The 22,020-nt window shown below is 46.4% G+C and overlaps 1 protein-coding gene across 1 annotated transcript in view; it reads right to left on the bottom strand.

Annotated features, from left to right (window-relative positions):
- Window positions 1-20,394, bottom strand: part of LOC115480496 (bone morphogenetic protein 8B-like) — a 37,839-nt gene extending 17,445 nt beyond the window's left edge. Inside the window, 2 exon segments of the mRNA XM_030219212.1 lie at window positions 19,115-19,409; window positions 19,411-20,394. Coding sequence (XP_030075072.1) covers window positions 19,115-19,409; window positions 19,411-19,524 — 409 coding nt within the window. The 5' untranslated portion in view covers window positions 19,525-20,394.
- Window positions 20,395-22,020: the final 1,626 nt, after the last annotated feature.

Below are 22,020 nucleotides of genomic sequence, written 5' to 3'. Positions count from 1 at the left end.
CCAGCAAAGCGGCCATTTTGGCTGCGCATCTCAGGTCGGCCTCGATGGAGCTGTTTTTGGTGGGAAGCACGGCCCTTTTGGCCGCACATTCTGTACCAGCGCCGGGGGACTTGTGTGTGGCGGGAAACGCGCCTAATTTAGCCACGGATCACGCAATGGACCTGCCGCCGCGGAAGCGAGGGGCGGTCTGTCGCGGAGACTGCAGGAAGTGTTGTTGGGGCTTCAGCAGCGTCGGGGGGGGGGGGGAGGTCTGGTTTCCTTCCTGAGTTTGTTTGGTCTCTGTATAATGCCTGGAGAGCTGGCCCCTTTCAGGCTGTTTGTTCCCCGGAGGCTGCTAGCTCAGTGGGAGTTAAGCGCCCGCGGGTGAATATTTCGGAGCCTATGGAGATACTTTCTTTGCCTGGGTCGGAGGTTTGGAGTGACCCAGGAGAGGAGGATCTCATAGATGAGTCTGAGGATCAGGATGGGCTAAGGCCTGGGGAAGATTCTTCGGTGGTTCGCATTTTTCATAAGGAGGAGGAGTTAGAGCTCAGTGATCAGGTGATCTCTACTTTGAAGTTTACTCCGGCAGCCACTCCCTCTGCGGAGGGACCCCAGGTAGATCCCTTGGTTAAGGGGATTCGGAGAGCCTCCCGTTCCTTTCCCATGAATTCAGACATTAGAGACATGGTTTTTCAGGAATGGTCTGTGCCGGAGGCTGCTTGTAAGGTGTCTAGCGCTATGGCACGGCTGTATCCCTTGCCTCCGGAAGATTTGGCCCTGCTGAAACCACCTACTGTGGATGCAGTGGTTACGGCGGTTACTAAGGCTACGGCCATTCCGGTGGATGGCTGTACAGCCTTACGGGATCCTCAGGATAGGAAGCTAGAGTCCTTTCTGAAGCGCAGCTTTGATTTGTCGGCTTTGGCCTTGCAAGCCTCTGTGTGTGGGGGCTTGGTAGCCAGAGCTTGTTTCCGTTGGGTGGAGAAGCTCTTGGATGAGCCTGCGTTTGGTTTGGTTCAGGACCTGGTTTGGTTTCTGACTGGTTTGGTTCAGGACCTGGCCAAATTGGAGATGGGGTCTTCGTTTTTGGCGGACACCCTTTATGATTTGCTAAGGCCTTCGGCTAAGAATATGGTTCTGGCGGTGATGGCTCGCAGGGCTCTTTGGCTTAGGGGCTGGGTGGCAGATGCAGCCTCTAAAGCAAAGTTGTGTTCTCTACCTTTCAAAGGTTCTATGTTGTTTGGAGAGGACTTGGATAAACTGATGAGTGGTCTTGGGGATACCAAGGTCTCACGGTTGCCGGAGTTACGGCTTAAGTCGGCTAGTTGAGGGAGTTCGGCTAGAGGTCGGTTTAAGGACGCGAGGCGGTACAGGCCGGGCAGACTTGTATCTCCTAAAATCCAGTTTTTCCAGCGGACGCAGTCCTTTTGAGGGGGTCGTTGAGGGGGTCGGGACTCCTCCGGAGGTGCCGGAAATGGTAATAAGTCCTCCTTATGAAGGTGTGCGGGTCCAGCCTCTGGTGAAGGTTGGGGCGCGACTTCGTCTGTTTTATCAGGGGTGGACCCAAATTACTTCAGATCAGTGGGTGCTGGAGGTCGTTCGCGACTGTTATGCGCTCGAGTTCGAGCACCTGCTGCCGGATCTGTTTCTTCCCTCTCCTTGTCACTCTCGAGTCAAGTTAAAGGCTATTCAAGAGATTCTGGGTCGTTTAATCCAGTTGGGAGCTGTGGTACCCGTTCCTCGGCACGAGCGGGGAATGGGTTGTTATTCCATTTACTTTGTGGTGCCGAAGATGGAGGACCAGTTTCGACCCATTTTAGATCTCAAGAGGGTCAATGGAGCACTCAAGGTGCTATCATTTCGCATGGAGACTCTGCGCTCGGTCTTAGTGGCTGTTTGTCAGAGAGAATTTCTCACGTCACTGGATCTCACGGAAACGTATCTGCACGTGCCGATTCGAGAGGCCCATCAGCATTTCCTTCGTTTTGCTGTTTTAGGGAGGCACTTTCACTTCTGTGCTCTGCCTTTTGGTCTGGCAACGGCTCCACGCACCTTCTCCAAGATAATGGTGGTGGTGGTAGCAGTGGCTTTGGGGAGGCAGGGAATTCTGGTACATCCGTATCTGGACGACTGGTTGATCCGGGCGAAGTCTCGGGCTCACAGTGTTGCGGCAACGGCTCAGGTGGTCGCATTTCTGGAATCGTTCGGAGGGGTAGTGAATGTAGTCAAAAGTCAGTTGATCCCATCGCAGAGTCTGGAGTACTTGGGAGTGCGGTTCGACACGGCAGTGGGTCGTGTTTTTCTGCCGGATTCTTGGATCGCCTCTCTTCAGCAGCAGGTCCAGCGGTTATTGTCCTTTGAGTCCGACGGTTCGAATGTACCTTCGAGTTCTGGGCCTCATGGCAGCGACAATAGAGGTAGTACCATGGGCAGGGCGCATATGCGTCAGCTCTGTTGTCCCTGTGGTCTCCCCAGGTACACAGTTTGGAGTTGTGGTTGCCATTGAGGGGGGCTCCTCGGCGCAGTCTCCAGTAGTGGCTGTGCTCGGCCCATCTGAAAAAGGGCATGCCGTTGGAACCTCCTCAGTGGGTAATTCTGGTAACGGATGCCAGTCTGCTGGGCTGGGGAGCTCAGTGTCTCGGTCGGTCCATGCAGGGGCGGTGGTCAACTGAGGAAGCTCAGTGGTCTTATCAACTGGTTGGAGACGAGGGCGATTTGGCTAGCTCTGTTGGCGTTTCGCTCGTGTGGTCGGAAAGGCGGTAAGAGTCATGTCTGACAACACGACAGCGGTAGCGTATGTCAACCGGCAGGGCGGTACAAAGAGCCCGCGGTTGGCAATCGAGATGGCTCTGCTCATGAGTTGGGCGGAAAGGCATCTAGTGTAGATTTCGGCGGCGCACGTGGCCGGGGTGGACAACGTGAACGCGGATTTTCTAATCAGACACATGTTGGATCCTGGAGAATGGTCTCTGGACCGGTTGGTGTTAGACCAGATAGTTCTAAAGTGGGGCATGCCAGTAGTGGATCTCATGGCGTTGGCACAGAATGCTCAGGTTCCTCGGTATTTCAGTCGGCATCGGGATCCGCGAGCGGAAGGGATCGATGCGTTGGTCCTTCCGTGGCCTCAGCAGGTGTTGCTGTATGTTGCTGTACGTGTTTCCCCCGTGGCCCTTGATAGGTCGAGTCCTACAGAGGGTAGAATGTCATGCGGGTCCAGTGTTGTTGGTGGCTCCGAATTGGCCGCGTCGGCCGTGGTTCGGGGATCTGATGCGCCTGTTAGAAGGTGAGCCTCTGCAGCTGGGGGGGGGGGGGCTCGGTGCTGTTTTGTCAGGGTCCAGTTGTCATGCCGGATCCGGATCGGTTCTCTCTTACTGTGTGGCCCTTGAGAGGGAACGGTTGAGAAGGAAAGGGTTTTCTCCTCAGGTGATTCAGACGATGCTGCAGTCTCGCAAACGTTCGATGTCTTTGGCCTATGTACGTGTGTGGCGCATATTTGAAGATTGGTGTGGGGACCGGGCGTGTGTCTCTTCGACAGCTTCTGTGTCATGCATTTTTAGATTTCTTGCAGGATGGTTTTGAGAAGGGCCTTTCATTGTCATCTTTGAAGGTGCAGCTGGCTGCTTTGGCGTGTTTTCGGGGTAAGGTGCAGGGCAGGTTGGTTGCGTCTTCCCCGGATGTGGTCCGTTTTTTGAGGGGGATGAAGTTGCTTTGTTGTCCTCAGCGGCCGGTAGTTCCTCAGTGGGATCTTAATATCGTTCTTGACTCTTTGGCAAGTTCTCCTTTTGAGCCCTTGGAGTCTTGTTCGATAAAAGACCTTACTACATAAGTACATAAGTACATAAGTAGTGCCATACTGGGAAAGACCAAAGGTCCATCTAGCCCAGCATCCTGTCACCGACAGTGGCCAATCCAGGTCAAGGGCACCTGGCACGCTCCCCAAACGTAAAAACATTCCAGACAAGTTATACCTAAAAATGAGGAATTTTTCCATTTAATAGCGGTCTATGGACTTGTCCTTTAGGAATCTATCTAACCCCTTTTTAAACTCCGTCAAGCTAACCGCCCGTACCACGTTCTCCGGCAACGAATTCCAGAGTCTAATTACACGTTGGGTGAAGAAAAATTTTCTCCGATTCGTTTTAAATTTACCACACTGTAGCTTCAACTCATGCCCTCTAGTCCTAGTATTTTTGGATAGCGTGAACAGTCGCTTCACATCCACCCGATCCATTCCACTCATTATTTTATACACTTCTATCATATCTCCCCTCAGCCGTCTCTTCTCCAAGCTGAAAAGCCCTAGCCTTCTCAGCCTCTCTTTATAGGAAAGTCGTCCCATCCCCACTATCATTTTCGTCGCCCTTCGCTGTACCTTTTCCAATTCTACTATATCTTTTTTGAGATACGGAGACCAGTACTGAACACAATACTCCAGGTGCGGTCGCACCATGGAGCGATACAACGGCATTATAACATCCGCACACCTGGACTCCATACCCTTCCTAATAACACCCAACATTCTATTCGCTTTCCTAGCCGCAGCAGCACACTGAGCAGAAGGTTTCAGCGTATCATCGACGACGACACCCAGATCCCTTTCTTGATCCGTAACTCCTAACGCGGAACCTTGCAAGACGTAGCTATAATTCGGGTTCCTCTTACCCACATGCATCACTTTGCACTTGTCAACATTGAACTTCATCTGCCACTTGCACGCCCATTCTCCCAGTCTCGCAAGGTCCTCCTGTAATCGTTCACATTCCTCCTGCGACTTGACGACCCTGAATAATTTTGTGTCATCGGCGAATTTAATTACCTCACTAGTTATTCCCATCTCTAGGTCATTTATAAATACATTAAAAAGCAACGGACCCAGCACAGACCCCTGGGGGACCCCACTAACTACCCTCCTCCACTGAGAATACTGGCCACGCAATCCTACTCTCTGCTTCCTATCTTTCAACCAGTTCTTAATCCATAATAATACCCTACCTCCGATTCCATGACTCTGCAATTTCTTCAGGAGTCTTTCGTGCGGCACTTTGTCAAACGCCTTCTGAAAATCCATATATACAATATCAACCGGCTCCCCATTGTCCACATGTTTGCTTACCCCCTCAAAAAAATGCATTAGATTGGTGAGGCAAGACTTCCCTTCACTAAATCCACTATGAAGGTGGTCTTTTTGGTAGCTATATCGTCAGCTCGCAGGATTTCGGAACTTCAGGCTCTTTCATTTAGGCCTCCGTTTCTGTGGTTTTCTAAGGAAAAGGTTTCGCTGCGTCCAGTCCCTTCGTTTTTGCCTAAGGTGGTATCCTCCTTTCATGTCAATCAGGTGATTTTGTTGCCGGTCTTGGGGGACCAGATGGGGGATGCTTCTTAGCGTCGTTTGGCGAAATTGGATGTGCGCAGAGTGTTGAAGGTTTACTTGCGCAGGTCGGAGGAATTCAGGTTATTTGTCCTTCATGGGGGGGCCCAAGAAGGGAGCAGCTGCTTCTAAGGCATCTATAGCTCGGTGGTTGAAGGATGCCATCTCTTTGGCTTACATATTGCATGGCCGTACGGTGCCGATAGGGCTCAAGGCACTTTCCACTAGGGGGATGGCGGCTTCTTGGGCAGAGAGTAGTTTTGTTCCACCGGTGGACATTTGTAGAGCGGCGGTGTGGTCCTCCCTGCATTCTTTTGTCAAACATTACAGAGTGGATGTACAAGCAGGGGAGGATGCCAGTTTTGGAGCTGCAGTCCTGTCCTCTGGGCTTCACAGGTCCCACCCTTAGATGTGTTTACTGCTTTGGTACATCCCAAGTGTCTTGAACGGTCTGGAGGATTGTTGAGGAAGGTGAAATTAGGCCCTACCTGCTAATTTTCTTTCCTCTAGGTCCTCCAGACCGGTCAAGAGCCCACCCAGTGTATCAGACAGTTCAGTATGATATTTTCTTTAGACTTCAGTTGCTGATATTTCTAGTAGCTCCTGTGATTTGGGTCCTGGAGTTTTACTAAGGGCAGTTTGTGGTACTGTTTGTGCCCATCTGCAGTTGAATTCCCCCGTCTTAAGGGGAGGAGATCTGAGTGTGGATTCAGTGGTTTTGTTTAGGTGGAGGTGTTTTTTTCCTCTGCTTTGTTACTGTTTTACTGGTTAGTAGAAGGTCTGCACAGGCTACTTGTATAAGAAGTTTTAGTGTTCTCAGTCTCCCTCTGCTGGTAGGAGTGCATAACCCCAAGCGTCTTGAACTGTCTGGAGGATCTAGAGGAAAGAAAATTAGCAGGTAACGCCTAATTTCACCTTTTGTCTTATGCAAGCCGAATGAAGCCTGTGGAAGTTGTAAAGGCAGATAGTAACAAACGTCTGTTTGTGTGTCCAAACAAAAGTGAAAGTGAAAACACACAGGTGCTCATCTGTTCTTCTGCACCTGAGTATCAGTCTCGCTTTTTGAAAGGCATACTGAAGAAAGGCACCACTGTGTACTGATACTTTCAGTTTTGGTTCAGAAGCCTTGCTTACCATGAAACCTTGTGCATGTGTCCAGCATATCCCCCCCCCCCCCCCCCAACCTCATTTTTGCCATACACAAAATTTGTGTATATATAACTTGCTGCATTTTGTGCTGTTACACCATGCGCTGAGCAGCAGCGTCCTGCTCTAGTGCAAGCCTTGCTTCTTTCTCTATGTGCTCAGAGAGTTCTATCTGTTGGAAACGGGGAAGAAATAACAGATAGTGTTGAAAGGAACTGAGATCCCTCCTGTGAACACAACAAAACTTTATAGAGCATTGTAAAGTTCAATCTGTAACTTACAAGTAACCAGTGGAGTTCCTTAAGCACTGGGCAAATGAGGTTATTGTTTTTTTTCTTTTTAAAAATGTTTCAGTATTAAATATCATCAGTTGGCCCAGTGTTCTGAAATATCAAAAGCCCACAGCTCATGCTTGCTTGCTTTCTTCATTGTGCATAGAACAGGCAGTATCATTCTACATAAATGGGTTATACACGTGTACACTCATGTTCTTCACTGTATGTAAAACAGGGTGTATATATGCACATGCATGCATGTTCACTTTCTTTAGTCTACATCAAACAGGCTATATGCACATGTGTGTGCTGTCTTTATTGTACATAAAAGCACCAACAGCCTCCAATTAACGGGACGAAAATCTTTTATTTGCACAGCATAGATCAATCACATGATGACCTGATGCAGGCACCTGCCTCAGGGGTTGTATGTTATCAAAAATTCCAACTGAAGGCGCAAGAATGAAGTCCTTATCCCGATAGTGTACTAGGTAATGAGCGTAGCTTAGTTAATGTTGATTCTGAATCATTCTTGAGCTTTTGATGGTAAAGCTGGGCAATTTTAATTGAAGAGCTTGTGATTAACATTTGACACCTGAAGCAGGCACTTTGGAAACAAAAGATCAATCACAGGCTGTGTTTTGGTACATAGATCATTGTTTCTTGGAGGCTGTTGGTGCTTTTTTTTGTGTGCTTTGGGCCCTCTCGGTGTTGCTTCATTGTACATAAAACAGGCTCTAGATATGCACTTGTACACATATTTTGCTTTCTTTTTACATTTTTTAAACTCACCCACTTGTACAAACATAAGAAGAGGGGAGAGACAGACTTGGAAATCTTTCTTTTAAGACTGTACCTCCCTCCTTTCCCTCAGGTGTGTAAGAACATAAGAGTTGCCCTACTCAGTCAGACCAAGGATCTATGTAGCCCAGTATCCTCTTTCCAACAGTGGTCAGTTCAGGTCCTAAGTACCTGGAAAAAGTCCTAAAAAAACAGCAAGATTCCATGTTCCTTAACCTCAGGGCTAAGCAGTGGCTTTCCCCAGAGCCACCTTAGGAATGGTATTTGTTCATTCATCATCTATATTCTAGTAAATAACTTTGGTGCCAGATTTTATAACTTTTTTTTTTTTTTTGGATGTAGCTGTTACATTTAAGTACTCTGTCTTGGTGTAAGAATAAAGTACTAGTTACTCCTTTTCCTGCCCAGGGTCTGCTTCAATAAAGGTGTTCAGAACAGGGGGGAAAAGTGGAGGGACAGCAGATTTAAAACCAGGGTTTGAAGCCTACTACCATTCCTTGTGTTCTTGGGGCAGTTACTTAACCCTCCCTTGCCAAAGGGGCAGGAAAACACCTATGTGTAACTCACCTTGATCTACAGGGCACAGGCTTCAAATGGAGGGTTTTCTTATCATTGTCCCTGAGCTTATAAAGCTCCATAGAATGCAAAGAAACAACCGTTTTTGGATCAAGGTCTCAATTCCAAGACTGTCTTTAAAAATAAATCTCCTTCCAGCTCTGGACTTGACCATAAGCTACACTTCAAAAGCTGCCTCAGCCATGCAGACCAGACTGAGTGGATGTGGGAAATGTGGATTGTTCTGGTGGTGTGGCCCTGGCAGCTGGTGCTGAGCAGCTGTGGAAGGATGTTAGGGATTACATTTATAGGAGAAACCCACATTTTGAAAAAAAAAAAGAAAAAGCAGTATGCTAGAAGCAGCTGTGCTGGTTCTGAAAGCCACCATCCTCTAATTTTAATTTCACAGCACCCAACAGCAAGTCACCAAACTCTGCTTAGAGGCTGTTTCATCTTCAACAGGTGGGTAAGTTGTACTAACTGTGCTCCTGTCCCGGGCCTAATTCCCTGCTCTGCTGGCTGCAGCCGCATAGCCTAGTGACTCCTAAAGGCCACTCCCAGGTCACAGCATCAAGACTACCTGGTTGAGCTTTGAGCTTGGCTCCCAAGCCCCAGTGGCCAATGTGTGAGGCTTTGGTTTGGTTCTGTGGGGTCCTCAACTCCTCTTGCTCATTTACCTTGTTTGGGTGTACTCTCGCTGCAGCTCCCAGGCTTTCCAAAATCCATATAACAAAAATAAAATTCAATTGGCCTAACTAGCTTTATGCCCTTTATCAGGTGAAGAACTAAGTAGGGAATTTTCCTTTTAGACGCACCCAGAGAGAGCAGGGAGCGGCAGAAATGCCGAAAAGCCCTGGGCCGTGGCAGACTAGAGCAGTCGGACAGGCCTGTGCACATCTGCCAGGTGGTAAGGCATGCTGGTGGCCTTCAGAGCCCAGCAGCTTAGCAGGAATAAGTGATTATTTTTTTAGTAAATGTGGCCTTATTCAGTCCATCTGTCTGTCTTGTCTCTTAGCATTTTAAAGCCTATCTACTGAAGCACATTGGCAGTTAAAATCCTCTGGTCATGTGATAAACTTTTTAATTCCTGCCCACCCCAGGTCCCTCTGCAAAGGGGGGGGGGGGTGTTGCATTTGGTTTTGGCTCTAGAGCTTGACCCAGATGGTTAAGCAGGCCCCAAACAGGTCGTCTTGTAGATGGACAACCTGGTTATGGCCGTCATGAAGGTGATTGCTATACCTGTCCAAAGGGGGGGGGGGGGGGGGCACAGCCCTTAGGGAGTTTTTATTTTATTGGGGGGGGGGGGGAGGGGGTTGGTACCTGTTGTGCAGTGCAGGTCATTTCCATGCTTTGTTTTGGGGGGGGGGGGTGTAGGGAGGTTGTACCACTGGTGCACTCCCCCCCCCCACTTTCTTTTATAAACCTGCAAGAGGCATTGCATAAGTCTTAATGAGAGATGTCCTGTACTTGGTTTCTTTATATTATGTGCTCTAGGTTTAGTGCTTACCCTCATTTGGAAACGGGTTCATTTGTTCAGTAATTCAAGTATTTAAAACTCTGTGTCATAGCCCCTGTCCCTCAGGGGTTACATAAGAGTAGCCATACTGGGTCAGACCAATGGTCCATCTAGCCCAGTATCTTGTTTTCCAAACAGTGGCCAAGCCAGGTCACAAGTACCTGTGACCTGGCAGAAACCCAAATCGTGGCAACACGTCATAATACCAGACTGCGTTGAGAACCCCCTGCACTACCGTAAGCAGGTAGGACCTCTAGTGGATTGGCCACTGTTGGAAACAGGATGCTGGGCTTGATGGACCTTTGGTCTGACCCCAGTATGGCAATACTTATGCACTGTTCTGCCATATCTGCTGACGGATATCTCTCACTTTTTCCCAACTTTATGTCCTTAACACACAGTACAATTTCCATAACCAAGTGAGGCCTCACCAACATCGTAAACAGAGGGCAAGATGATGCCCCTTTCGATGCAGCCAATCATCCTGGATTGGCCACTCATCTTACCCCGTTGTTTTATTGCTCTGTGATCTTTAGCTACCAGCAAGCAGAGGTCTCTCTCCTGGTCAAACATAAATCCTCTATACTTAGTATCTGTCTCCCATTCACTTCGTTATTTCAGCATTCAAACAAACAAACAAAAAGCAGCCCTTTTCAACCAATCTCAGATTTATCATTCAGACCCACACTTTTGGCCTATCCTCTGGGCTCTGGCGGAGCAAATGCCATGCTTTCACTACCCCACCCAGCCTGCTTGCTGTGGTGGACTTTACTGGAACTGGCACTGTTGAGACATTGCTCTAGTCCACTTTGAAAGCCACACTGGCCTTTTGGATTTGGCAAAGGCTGCTTGACCTACATACATTAAAAGTGAACATTTTTGGTGTCAAGACTCTGTCATTATTGCAACTGCTCTCCCTGTCACTCACTTTGAACCTAAATAGGTATTAGATAGGATAAACGTACCCAGATTAGATGCAAAGTGATGATTAAAGATCCCATTTTTTCAGAGAAGTGGAGGTGTTAAAAGAAAGGTACAGAGGGTAACCTGTAATCTAGATGTGTCAATACATTTTTCCTTTATGTTCACAGAAAGCAGACCGAAAGTTCATCAAGCCCAGCATCCTGTTTCCAACAGTGGCAAATCCAGGTCACAAGTAGCTGGCAAGATCACAAAACAGTACAATACACTTTATGTTGCTTAGCCCAGAAATAAGCAGTGGATTTTCCCAAGTCCATTTTAATAATGGTTCATGGACTTTTCTTTTAGGAAGCTATCTAAACCTTTTTTTTAACCCCCCCCCCCCTCCCCCTGCTAACTGCTTTTACCACATTCTCTGGCAACGAATTCCAGAGTTTAATTACACGTTGAGTGAAGAAACTTTCTCCGATTCGTTTTAAATTTACTCCTTTGTAGCTTCAGCGCATGCCCCTTAGGCCTAGTATTTTGGAAAGCGTAAACAGACGCTTCACGTCTACCCGTTCTACTCCACTCAGTATTTTATATCTCTATCATATTGCCCCTCAGCTGTCTTATCTCCAAGGTGAAGAGCCCAAGCCATTTCAGCCTTTCCTCATAGGGAAGTCATCCCATCCCCTTTATCATTTTCATTACCCTTCTCTGTACGTTTTCTAGTTCCATCTTTATTGAGATGTGGTGACCAGAATTGCACACAGTATTCAAGGTGTGGTCACACTGTGGAGCAATACAAAGGCATTATAACATTTTTATTTTCCACTCCTTTCCTAATAATACCTAACATTCTATTTGCTTTCTTTGCTGGCACTGCACACTAAGCAGTATATTTCAAAGTATCATCAATGATGACTCCTAGATCCTTTTCCTGATTGGTGACTCCTAACACAAAACCTTGCATCACATAGCTATAGATTGGGTTCCTCTTTCCCACAGGCATCACTTTGCACTTGCACACATTAAACATCATCTGCCATTTGGATGCCCAGTCTCATAAGGTCGTTTTGCAATTTTTCACAATCCCTTTGCGCGTTGACAGCTTTGAAAAACTTTGTTTTGTCAGCAAATTTAATTACCTCACTAGTTACTCCCATCTCTAGATTACTTATAAATATGTTACAAAGCAGAAGTCCCAGCACAGACCCCTGGGGAACCCCAATATCTACCCTTCTCCATTGAGAATACTGACCATTTAACCCTACTCAGTGTTCTAATGTGGATTAAAAAAGGTCTGATTCTTGACCATTCCTGTGCTTTTGTCAAGCAAGGCACATTTCTTGGTTTCTTATTATAATTCCACTGCAATTCGTAGCTTTTCTCAATTAAGAAAAGCAACAGAATAAGTGATGTTTGGAAGTAGGGTGCAAAGAGCTTGTTTTTTCTCTCTCTCTCTCTCTCTCTCTCTCTCTCTCTCTCACATAAGCCACCGCTACTCCTGTTCCTGCACCTCACCAACGAAAAGATCCAGCCTCTTGTCTGCTCATCACCGCTTCTCCAGTTCTTCAGAAACCCTAAATCCAGCTCCGAGCTGACATAGGGTTTCCTGTGGTAAAGCATACCCTAGTTAGCTACACTGTTTTTTGAGCATTGGGGGGGGGGGGGGGGGGGGGGGGGGGGCGGGCGGGCGGGCAGCCAGGCATAGGTACTGGCCTCATATTAATGTAATTTAAATGCTATTAGTGTGCTCGTTATTCCCCGCAGTGGAGACACCAGCAAATGTGGCCATTAGTCTGGCACTAATGAGCTTTAGCTCCTGCGTTTGCTTCTGAGCATGGAGCCCAAATGGAGGGGGGTAACCTACAACCCTGCCGTACGAGGCAGACTGGATGGGCCATTTCTGTCTTTCTCATCAATTATTGTGTTACTGTATTAGCAGGACCAATGCAAAAGTATATCAAACCTATAAATGGCAAGTGACCGACTCACCTGCAAATGCGCAGTAGAGACTTCCCTCTCTGTCCCGCCCCCACGTCAAGACGTGATGACGGAACAGAGAGGGAAACTCTGCGCTGAGGAGGAGTGCAGTCACTGCCACACGGACCGTCGACGCTGCCGCTAATGGTACCGCTACCCCCCCCCCCCCCCCCCGGAGGTCGCCGCTGCCGCTCCCCCCCTGCAGGTCGCCGCTGCCGTCCCCCCCCCCCAAGGTCGCAGCCAACCCCCTCCACCAGGCCAGGCCCTCTCTTCTACATTTAACTTACAGCGCCGAAACCGCAGGCAGATCAGCTCCCGTCGGCCTTCCTTCCCAGCCTGTGTGCCCCGCCCTCGCTGACGTTACGTCACACGAGGGCGGGACACAGGCAGAGAAGGAAGGCCGACGGAGCTGATCTGCCTGCGGTTTCGGCGCTGTAAGTTAAATGTAGAACAGAGGGCCCGGGTGGAGGGGGCCGGTGGCGATCTCGGGGGGGGGGGGGGGGAACGGTAGCGGCGACCTCGGGGGGGGGGGGAGGGGCGATAGCAGCGACCTCGGGGGGGGAGGGGAAGGCAGGAGAAATGCTCAGAAGGAGGAGGGGGGGGGCCTGGCAGCTGGCTGGGAGGGATGGAGGGGGGTGCCCTTGGAGCTGGGAGGGAATCGGGCCTTGGAGCTGGGAGGTAGGGGCCAGTGGCGACCTCGGGGGGGGGGGGAGCGGTAGCGGCGACAACAGCGACCTCGGGGGGGGGGGAGGGGAAGGCAGGAGAAATGCTCAGAAGGAGGAGGGGGGCCTTGGAGCTGCGAGGGAGGGGAAGGGAGGGACGGAGGGGGCCTTGGAGCTGGCTTGGACGGGGGGGCCTTGGAGCTGGGAGGGGAGGGAATGGGGCCTTGGAGCTAGGAGGGAGGGAGAGACTGGGGGCCTTGAAGCTGGCAGGGAAGGAGGGAGGATGCTGGACATGGGAGGTCAGAAGTAGGGGGGCCTTGGAGCTGGGAGGGATGTACAGAGGGGGGCCTTGCAGCTGGCTGGGAGGGATGGAGGGGGGCCCTTGGAGCTGGGAGGGAATCGGGCCTTGGAGCTGGGAGGGAGGGGCCGGTGGCGCCTCGGGGGGGGGAGCGGTAGCGGCGACAACAGCGACCTCGGGGGGGGAGGGGAAGGCAGGATAAATGCTCAGAAGGAGGAGGGGGCCTTGGAGCTGCGAGGGAGGGGAGGGACGGAGGGCCTTGGAGCTGGGAGGGGAGGGAATGGGGCCTTGGAGCTAGGGAGGGAGGGAAAGACTGGGGGCCTTGAAGCTGGCAGGGAAGGAGGGAGGATGCTGGACATAGGAGGTCAGAAGTAGGGGGGCCTTGGAGCTGGGAGGGATGTACAGAGGGGGGCCTTGCAGCTGGCTGGGAGGGACGGAGGGGGGGCCCATGGAGCTGGGAGGGAATCGGGCCTTGGAGCTGGGAGGGAGGGAAGGAGGAAGGGCGGGGAGCCGAGGGGAGGGAGGGAGGGAGTTATACATCAAAATAGAGCATACCAATACTTGCCCGTTTTAACGGGCTTAACGGCTAGTATATATATAATTGGACATCATACTTTTGGTTCTTAAACTTTTGTTTTGTTTTTATACACATAATTGGGGTAAATCTATAAAGCTTTTGCCACAAGTAAAGCTACAGTAGTAGTAATAGATCTCTGATTTTGTCAGTTTTCCAGTTCTGGATCCTAAATAGCTAAAGAGGTAAACTTTCTGGGGTTGTCTTTGTTCTGCTGGAGATTTGCTCTGGGTGTGTTGGCACACTGTTATTAACTATTTTAAGGGAATTGGGAACAGATAATGTATTTTTTCCCTAGATACGTCTTCCGCACCCTGGTACAATCACTAGTGATAAGTCACCTGGACTATTGCAATGCTCTGTATGTAGGATGTAAAGAACAGACCATTAAAAAACTCCAAACAGTCCAGAACACCGCAGCCTGTCTCATTTTTGGAAAACCCAAATACGAAAGTGCAAAACACCTAAGAGAGAAACTACACTGGCTCCCGCTCAAGGAATGAATTGAGTTCAAGATCTGCACGACCGTATACAAAATCATTCACGCAGAGGCCCCAATCTACATGCTGAACCTAATAGACTTACCACCCAGAAATGCCAGAAGATCAGCCCGTAAGTTCCTCAACTTGAACTTCCCCAGCTGTAAAGGAACCAAATACAAACAGGCATACGCTACTACCTTTGCGTACAAAAGCACACAGCTATGGAACGCACTACCCAAGACCCTGAAAACCACGGACAACTTAACCAACTTTCGCAAATCTTTGAAGACATTTCTCTTCAACAAAGCCTACAAAAATAATCCTTGATGAATCATACTACTCCGTACATCACCCAAACGCTCTAAAACACTTCGACACAACCTTACACATTACCTTCTAATTAATTCCTCTTTTACTTCCAATTTATTACCGACTGTATCTAATACTATGTACTGATCATACCAAATTAACACCCTGTAAGCCACATTGAGCCTGCAAAAAGGTGGGATAATGTGGGGTACAAATGCAATAAATAAAAATATTAAAATAATTTTTGGGTGAAGTAGGTACAATGATGTCACTACTAACATAAAAACACTTAAGATTTGGATTTTTAGCTATTTGCCAGCCATAATTTCCTTCCTTATCCAAATCTTAAGCATTTTTTATTTTAGTAGTGATTAGTCTACCTGCTTCACCTAAAGAATATATATTTTTAAATACCATAATAAACAATGCCCATCCAAGAATACTACAGCCAGTGAACCAGCTGGAAGATCCATCACAGTTTTATTTTAGTTATAAAACTAATATTTGCTATCCTTGACAAAGACCAATTAAGAGAGTGTATCTAATGAAACAAGAACCAAAAATCCACAAACATAAATAATAAAACCTTATATCTGCAAAGGTGGAAGAAAACGTTTCAGACCCTTCCTAAATTGTAGATGGGAAGTTTCTCCTTTTTAAATAGCAGGTAACTTTTTCCCCCGTCCACTGCTTTCACTCTAAACACCTTTATTCTCCATAATTCTTTCGCCATGAGTTCCTCTATCTGGAAGAGCCAAGAAACTGAACTAGTGCCCTGCCTTTACTGGGCTGCCTCTGCATTTCTAAGTTAATGGTTTTGACCTTTAAAGTTTTAGCTAACTCCCTGAATTTTATGTACCACAATTTCCCCATCTAATCCTCACAGAACAGTCATTTTGTTTCCACCCTACACATGGGTTGTCCACCTTATTGGCAGGTTTCTTTCTGGTGAGGCAAATGAAATTATACACATTCAGGTCATACAGTTACCAGATTTGCTCTGATGCAAAAAGACAGGGATACACACCTTGGTGTTGGAATCATTTCAGAGAGGTAACACACCCAGTTAGCATTAGAGAATGCAGATATTACCATTTTGTAACCAATAGATCAGTCAACAGAGGAAACTTCAAACCAGAATCTACTAAAAACTTGCATACAGATTCATCGCCTAAAACTTAATAAGGAAAAACCTAAGTTAATTTTATTAGGAAAAGTGATAGTGTTGGAGTGAAAATGTTGTAAAAGTGAGCAATCAGAATTTTACATTTGAGACTAATAGCGGGGCTAACTTTTTTTGACAGTTCTTTGACATTAGAAACTCAAGTTAATATGCTTATTAAAATGATTTTGTGCTGAGGAAACGAAGAAGGACTTAGTTGTTAGATCTGTCAGTTTTCCATGTAGTGGTGCAGAGCCTGCTTTTATCATTACTGGATTATAGTAATAATAGCATTTCTACAGAGAGATCAAAAAGAGAGGATTCAAGAAGATTCCCAAATTGTTGAAAACACAACAGAACATCTAATACAATAAAGTTATTCCTTTAATGATAGGTTTGCACTGGTTGCCAGTTGAAGCTCAAATTTCTTTTAAGATATGTACTGTAGTTTTTAAAATATTTTATAGTCGGTCTCCTATGTATTTGTCCAAGTTGGTTCAGATGCCTCTCAATAATAGATGCTTTAAAGATATTATGATATTACATTTCCCTGCTCTGAAGGGGTTAAACTATAAATCCATTTTCCTTCAATTTTTCTATATCAAGTTCTGGTCAGTTGGAATTCTCTTCCTAGACAAATTAATGAATTATTTCACATTTAGGAAGGCGTTGAAAACTAATTTGTTTAGGAAAGATCTTAATTTGTAATTAAAGTATTTGTATATTGTTGGTCATTCAGATTGGTTTTCCCAGTGACTATCTGGTTTCTTTTCAGTGTAACCACATAGAACTTACAAGGTGAGTATGGAATGCAAGAATATTTGTAAAGTAAACAGTTAAAAGCATAGGTTGATATGTTTTCAAGTATGATCAAAATAATCCTGACAGTCAAACAAACTCATAGAAGCATCAACTTGTGCGATTAACTGCATAATACTGGTGAAGCCAGCTGGTTACAACCCTGTGTGGAAGGGCCTGGGGCAGGGGCATAGCCAGCCCTCCAATTTTGGGGGTGTGAAAGAGTGGAAACACATGCCTCTTCCCCCTCCCCCCCATGCACTAACCATACCTTTGCTGGCAGGGATGCCGAGGCTCTATCAGCCGAATAAATACAGATTCTCCGCTCCGTCCTCAGCTGCTTCCTTCCTGCAGCTGTAAGTGGTTATCATGACTTCTCGCCATCGCCAGCTGAAGGAACATTGCCAACATCAGCAGGAAGGAAGCAGCCAAGGAGGGGAGCAGAGGACTGTATTTGCCAGGCGGGACTTTGGTATCCCTGCAACAAAGGAAAAGGGGTGCTGCAGTTCTGGAGGGGGCCCCCAAGCCCCCCACCCCCTCCCCTTGTGTGTACACCACTGGCCTGGGAGCCTGAAATGGAGAGGATACAAGGCTGGAAGTTCACCTAGGGTGGCTAATGCCCTTGCATCAGCTCGGGGGGGGGGGGGGGGGGGGATGTGGAAGAGCCTGGGCTCCCTTTAAAGGAATTTTTGATTTCTCACAGCAGTCCCTGCTTATCCTTCCAGCACTGCCTTCAGGAGTCAATACTTCAAAACTAGATTTAGCTACTTTGTGCTATTGTTGTACATTTTCTGTAAAACTCTAATTTGTGCTTCTGCTTTCTCGGATAATTTCAGACCCTAAATTAAAGAGAACTCTAACACAATCAACCACATCAATTGTCCTGATGCTTAAAATACTTTAAAAAAAAGAAGCAATCCTCCCTTCAAACCAGAGGGGAAAAAAAACACAGATAAGTGCAGATCATTACTGCTCCAACCAGATGTATAGCTAGAACACTTTTCCACATCTAAATGGGAGCCCCCCCACCCCTTCCAAATCTCATAATATGCAGAACTGCTTCTCTTATCACAAGATCTTAATCAGTCAGAAAAATCATCCAAAAAGAAAGCAATGATAGTTCTTATTGCCCCCCCCCCCCCTTTTGGGGCCAGTTGTCATTCTGCTACTGCGCAGTTCATAAACAGCTCTGATTTGTTTCATCATTAACTGTCTCCATCTATTGCTGAGGGATGATCCATTAAAGGTCGCTGCATGCCGCTAGTTTTAAGTTTGTACCACTTGCTTTATAGCTGCCTATTCTGGGTCTTTGCTGTAGAAAGATTTATCAAATTGCACTGAGTATCAGTTCTGAGGTGATGTACCCCCCCCCCCCCCCCCCCCCCAATCTCTGTAACAACCAGTGCTTCGCTGAGATTCAGGATTTCCATTTAAGTACTGAGGCTAGAAATTAGCATATGCTTAAAAGGATTATAATTGTTGGTGTTGGGTAGAAGTAATTTGCCACATCCCTTCTTAATGTCGCATGTAATGTTTTAAAACAGGTCAGCTGTTTATGAGCAACATTACCTTAACCAGCTCGACAAGATTAGAGCTGTACTTTTCAATGTATCATCATACTAGTGCCTGCTCTGTTACACCCTACTTTTGGCATTAAGCTGAGCAAAACCTTATTTCTTAAATACTCTGGTTTTTCACAGTTATTTCAAGTTCAAATTGACTGATGGACTCAGGTAGGAATTAAGTAAAGACATTCAGATTGCACCTCAGACAATGCAGGTTTGAATAGTGTCACACAAATTTATACTAAATAGGGTAGAAAGTGAACTATGTTAGATATGGCACCTTGTTGGGCAGACTGGATGGACTGTACAGGTCTTTATCTGCCATCATCTACTATGTTACTCTTTGGGGTTCTACTTGGAATGTTGCTACTAATTGGGATTCCGGAATCTTCAGAACTTTTAGTACAGGAACAGGGCTGGGCAGACTTCTACGGTCTGTGCCCCGAGAATGACATGGACAAATCAAACTTTCGTATATATATATAAAGTATCACATACCATGTAAAATGAGTTTATCTTGTTGGGCAGACTGGATGCTGGGCTAGATGGACCTTTGGTCTTTCCCAGTATGGCACTACTTATGTACTTATGTACTTATGATGGACCGTTCAGGTCTTTATCTGCCATCATCTACTATGTATGTTAACTATGTAGCATTATCTAATTCTGCCTATCAAACAGCTTTTCACCTGCAAAGCTGCTTCATATACTGCTGGTCCGGGAACCACTCACCCATGTTGACAAAGCTCATCACTGTGTCAGCCTCACTGATAACTGCTCCAAGGGGAGGGCTCTGTGTGCTCAGGCTGGTCTGCACAGGGCGGGATACACCTTGCACCCCATCTTCCTCTTCCTCACTTGCTACAGCATGGTAAAGGTCCAGCATGAATAGAGGAGCTGCTGAAGGCAGTTTCTCTCCACTAGCAGGCCGTGGTCTCCCAGATAGTCCAAGGATGGACAGAATTTCTTTTTGAATTTCACGCTTCTCTCGGCCGCTCAGTTTCCGCTGGATGAAGCTAGAATGTAGGGTGGTTTTTTAAAAAGCTTCCAGTGGCCAAATCCCAGAAGACACCATGAATAACTATCAAAGCCAGCAGAGGCCACTTCCAATCCATCATCTTCACCTGCACAAAAATTCTCATTCACCAATTATCAACCTTTCCCAAAATGCCAGAAAGTTGGGCGTATCTTAGGAAGGAAATCTCTTGATTTAAAAAGAAAAAAAAAAAGTCCTTCACAAGCAACCCATTCAGCAACAGACTTTGAAATCCACACTGCTGAATTATAGTGTTTTTAAAAAAAATAAACTGGTATTAAGATTTCTGGCAGTTCCTTTTCCTTTGGAAGAAAAAAAAATTGTAACTTGTTTATTAAAAAAAAACAACAAAAAACCTCTAGTAATTGAGAGAGGAAGCTTTCCTGCTAAAGGCTTTGAAAGGCACCAGTGAGCCAAGTGTCTGAAAATTCTCCCTGTATTACAACATACTTTCAAAAACACAAGTACCAAAAATCTTCTTTATTTGGTAACCCAAAATAAAATATTAAAAATAAATTAAAAATACCCCCCTTAAAAAAACCAGAATCTGCTTTTTGCAGTGCAAATGTTTATAAGAAGTTTACTTCATAAATGATTTTTGTCAAAATTATTTGCTTCCAGTTCCAAAACCTTGCTTCCCACTTGCAACATCATGTTAGGATTTTTGGGGGGGCTCATGCACGAAGAAAGAAAAGTAAGTTAAGTTGTTTTAAAAAGGAAAAAGCTGCTTAAAGGTCTTACGGCTTCCTGGCTGGAAAGCAGGCAGATATCTTCCTCCCTCTACTCAGTCCTGCTGTGATTAACCGATTAAATCTTGCATACCATCCAAAAGAAGTGTCATTCAAAGCTGTGTGATTGATCCTTGGTAAATGTTAGAGTGGCTGTAAGTCCTGGAGGTGGCTTGAGTTGATTGCCGAGTCTTGTGTTCACTTTTAAAGCTGTTGCCCTGTAATATTGAAAAAAACAGCACTGCCTGTGTTCCTGTTCCCTTGGGTTTTTTCCACCTCCTCCCTTCTTCCTTCCCTCCCTCTCTCTCTCCAGTTTGACAAAAAAGATTATAGGTGTTAACTTAAAGTTTTAACCACTGTGCTGAGAATGTCTAGGGCTTTCCTTAAAGAGAGATTACAAAATATTTAAGACTCAGCAGCTCCAAAATATTCTTTAACATAAGGGAGATTAAGTGGATTGGCAAATGACATGTTACACGGAGTACACAAGCGCTACAATAGGAAGGAGGTAGGAATAGGGCAATACCCTACATTTACCAGCAAGCCAGAGATCAGGGTATTTCTACACCCATTCATTTCACTCAAGAGCATGCATACATCTGGAGCAAACTATGCAGTAGATCCTAATTTCTTGCCCATTCTCTTTGGATAGCAGTGCTGCTTACATTTTTATGACTATTGTCTCTCTGTACTGTATTTGAGCCTCAGTGGCTCCCTGTGTGTGTGTGTGTTTTATTTATTTATTTGGAATTTGCTCACACCTTTTTGAGTAGTAGCTCAAGGTGCGTTACGTTCAGGTACACTGCGTATTTTTTTCTTCAGGAACTACAAAAGGTAGTAGGTGGTGGATTCCGATCCCATCCTCTCCCATGAGGAACCACTATAGGGAACAGTCAGTCCTCTCCACTGCAGGCCAACAGCCCACCCAGGGCTCATTCCTCCAAGGCAGAAGCTTCACTCAATGACGGAAGAGGGATCCTAGATAAACTGATTGCAGGTTTAGGATCTCTTCAGTCCCATTCTCTCAGCAAGATAAAACAGGTTTATGAAAACCTTTCAGAATTAAGATTTGATATTATGAGAGTCCAATAATTTACTAGTGGAGGCCTCAAACTGTGGCTTTGTAACTGTGGTCCCCACGGATTTCCAGCCTAGCATACAGGTGATTTTTAAAGGAAAACCACTCAAACTTTCTTCTTTGAAAATCTATCAGCTGCTTTGCCTAATAAACAAATTGCAACATTCTGTAATATAGTAAGTGATGGTAGATAAAGACCTGAATGATCCATCCAGTCTACCCTACAGTCACACTCATTATCAATTCAAGATTTAAATCAACAACGTGATATTATTTACTTGATCATGGTTTTTCTTTGGTGTTTCTGGGACCTAGACCATAGAAGTCCACCCGGCTCTGTCCTTATGTTCCAACTACTGGAGTTGCCGTCAAAGCGCACTCCAGCCTATCCAAATCCGTCTTGTCATTTGCGGGACAAAGATGGTAAAAGTCTGCCTGGCACTGTCCTCATGTTCCAAACCACTGGAGTTTCCATCAAAGCTCTCACCAGCCCACCCTAAACTGGATCACCATATGCGGGACTCAGACCACCGAAGCCAGTCCAGCCCCAGACATAGCTGATGCAGCCAGAGTTGCCATCTAAGCAACACTTGACCTGCAAAGTTTTGTCTTTTATATCATTTTCTAATTAGAGATCCTCTGTTTTCATCCCACGCCTTTTAGATTTCCGCCACAGTTTTTTCCCCCACCACCTCCCTCAAGAGGTCATTCCAGGCATCCACCACCCTCTCCATGAAAAAGAATTTTCTGACACTACTCCTAAGTCTACCACCCCACAACCTCAATTCATGTCCTC

The sequence above is a fragment of the Microcaecilia unicolor genome, chromosome 11, assembly GCF_901765095.1.
Source record: "Microcaecilia unicolor chromosome 11, aMicUni1.1, whole genome shotgun sequence".
Taxonomy (NCBI): Eukaryota; Metazoa; Chordata; class Amphibia; order Gymnophiona; family Siphonopidae; genus Microcaecilia; species Microcaecilia unicolor.
The sequence above is the reverse complement of the archived record's forward strand: the minus strand, read 5'-3'. Positions and strand labels throughout refer to the sequence as shown.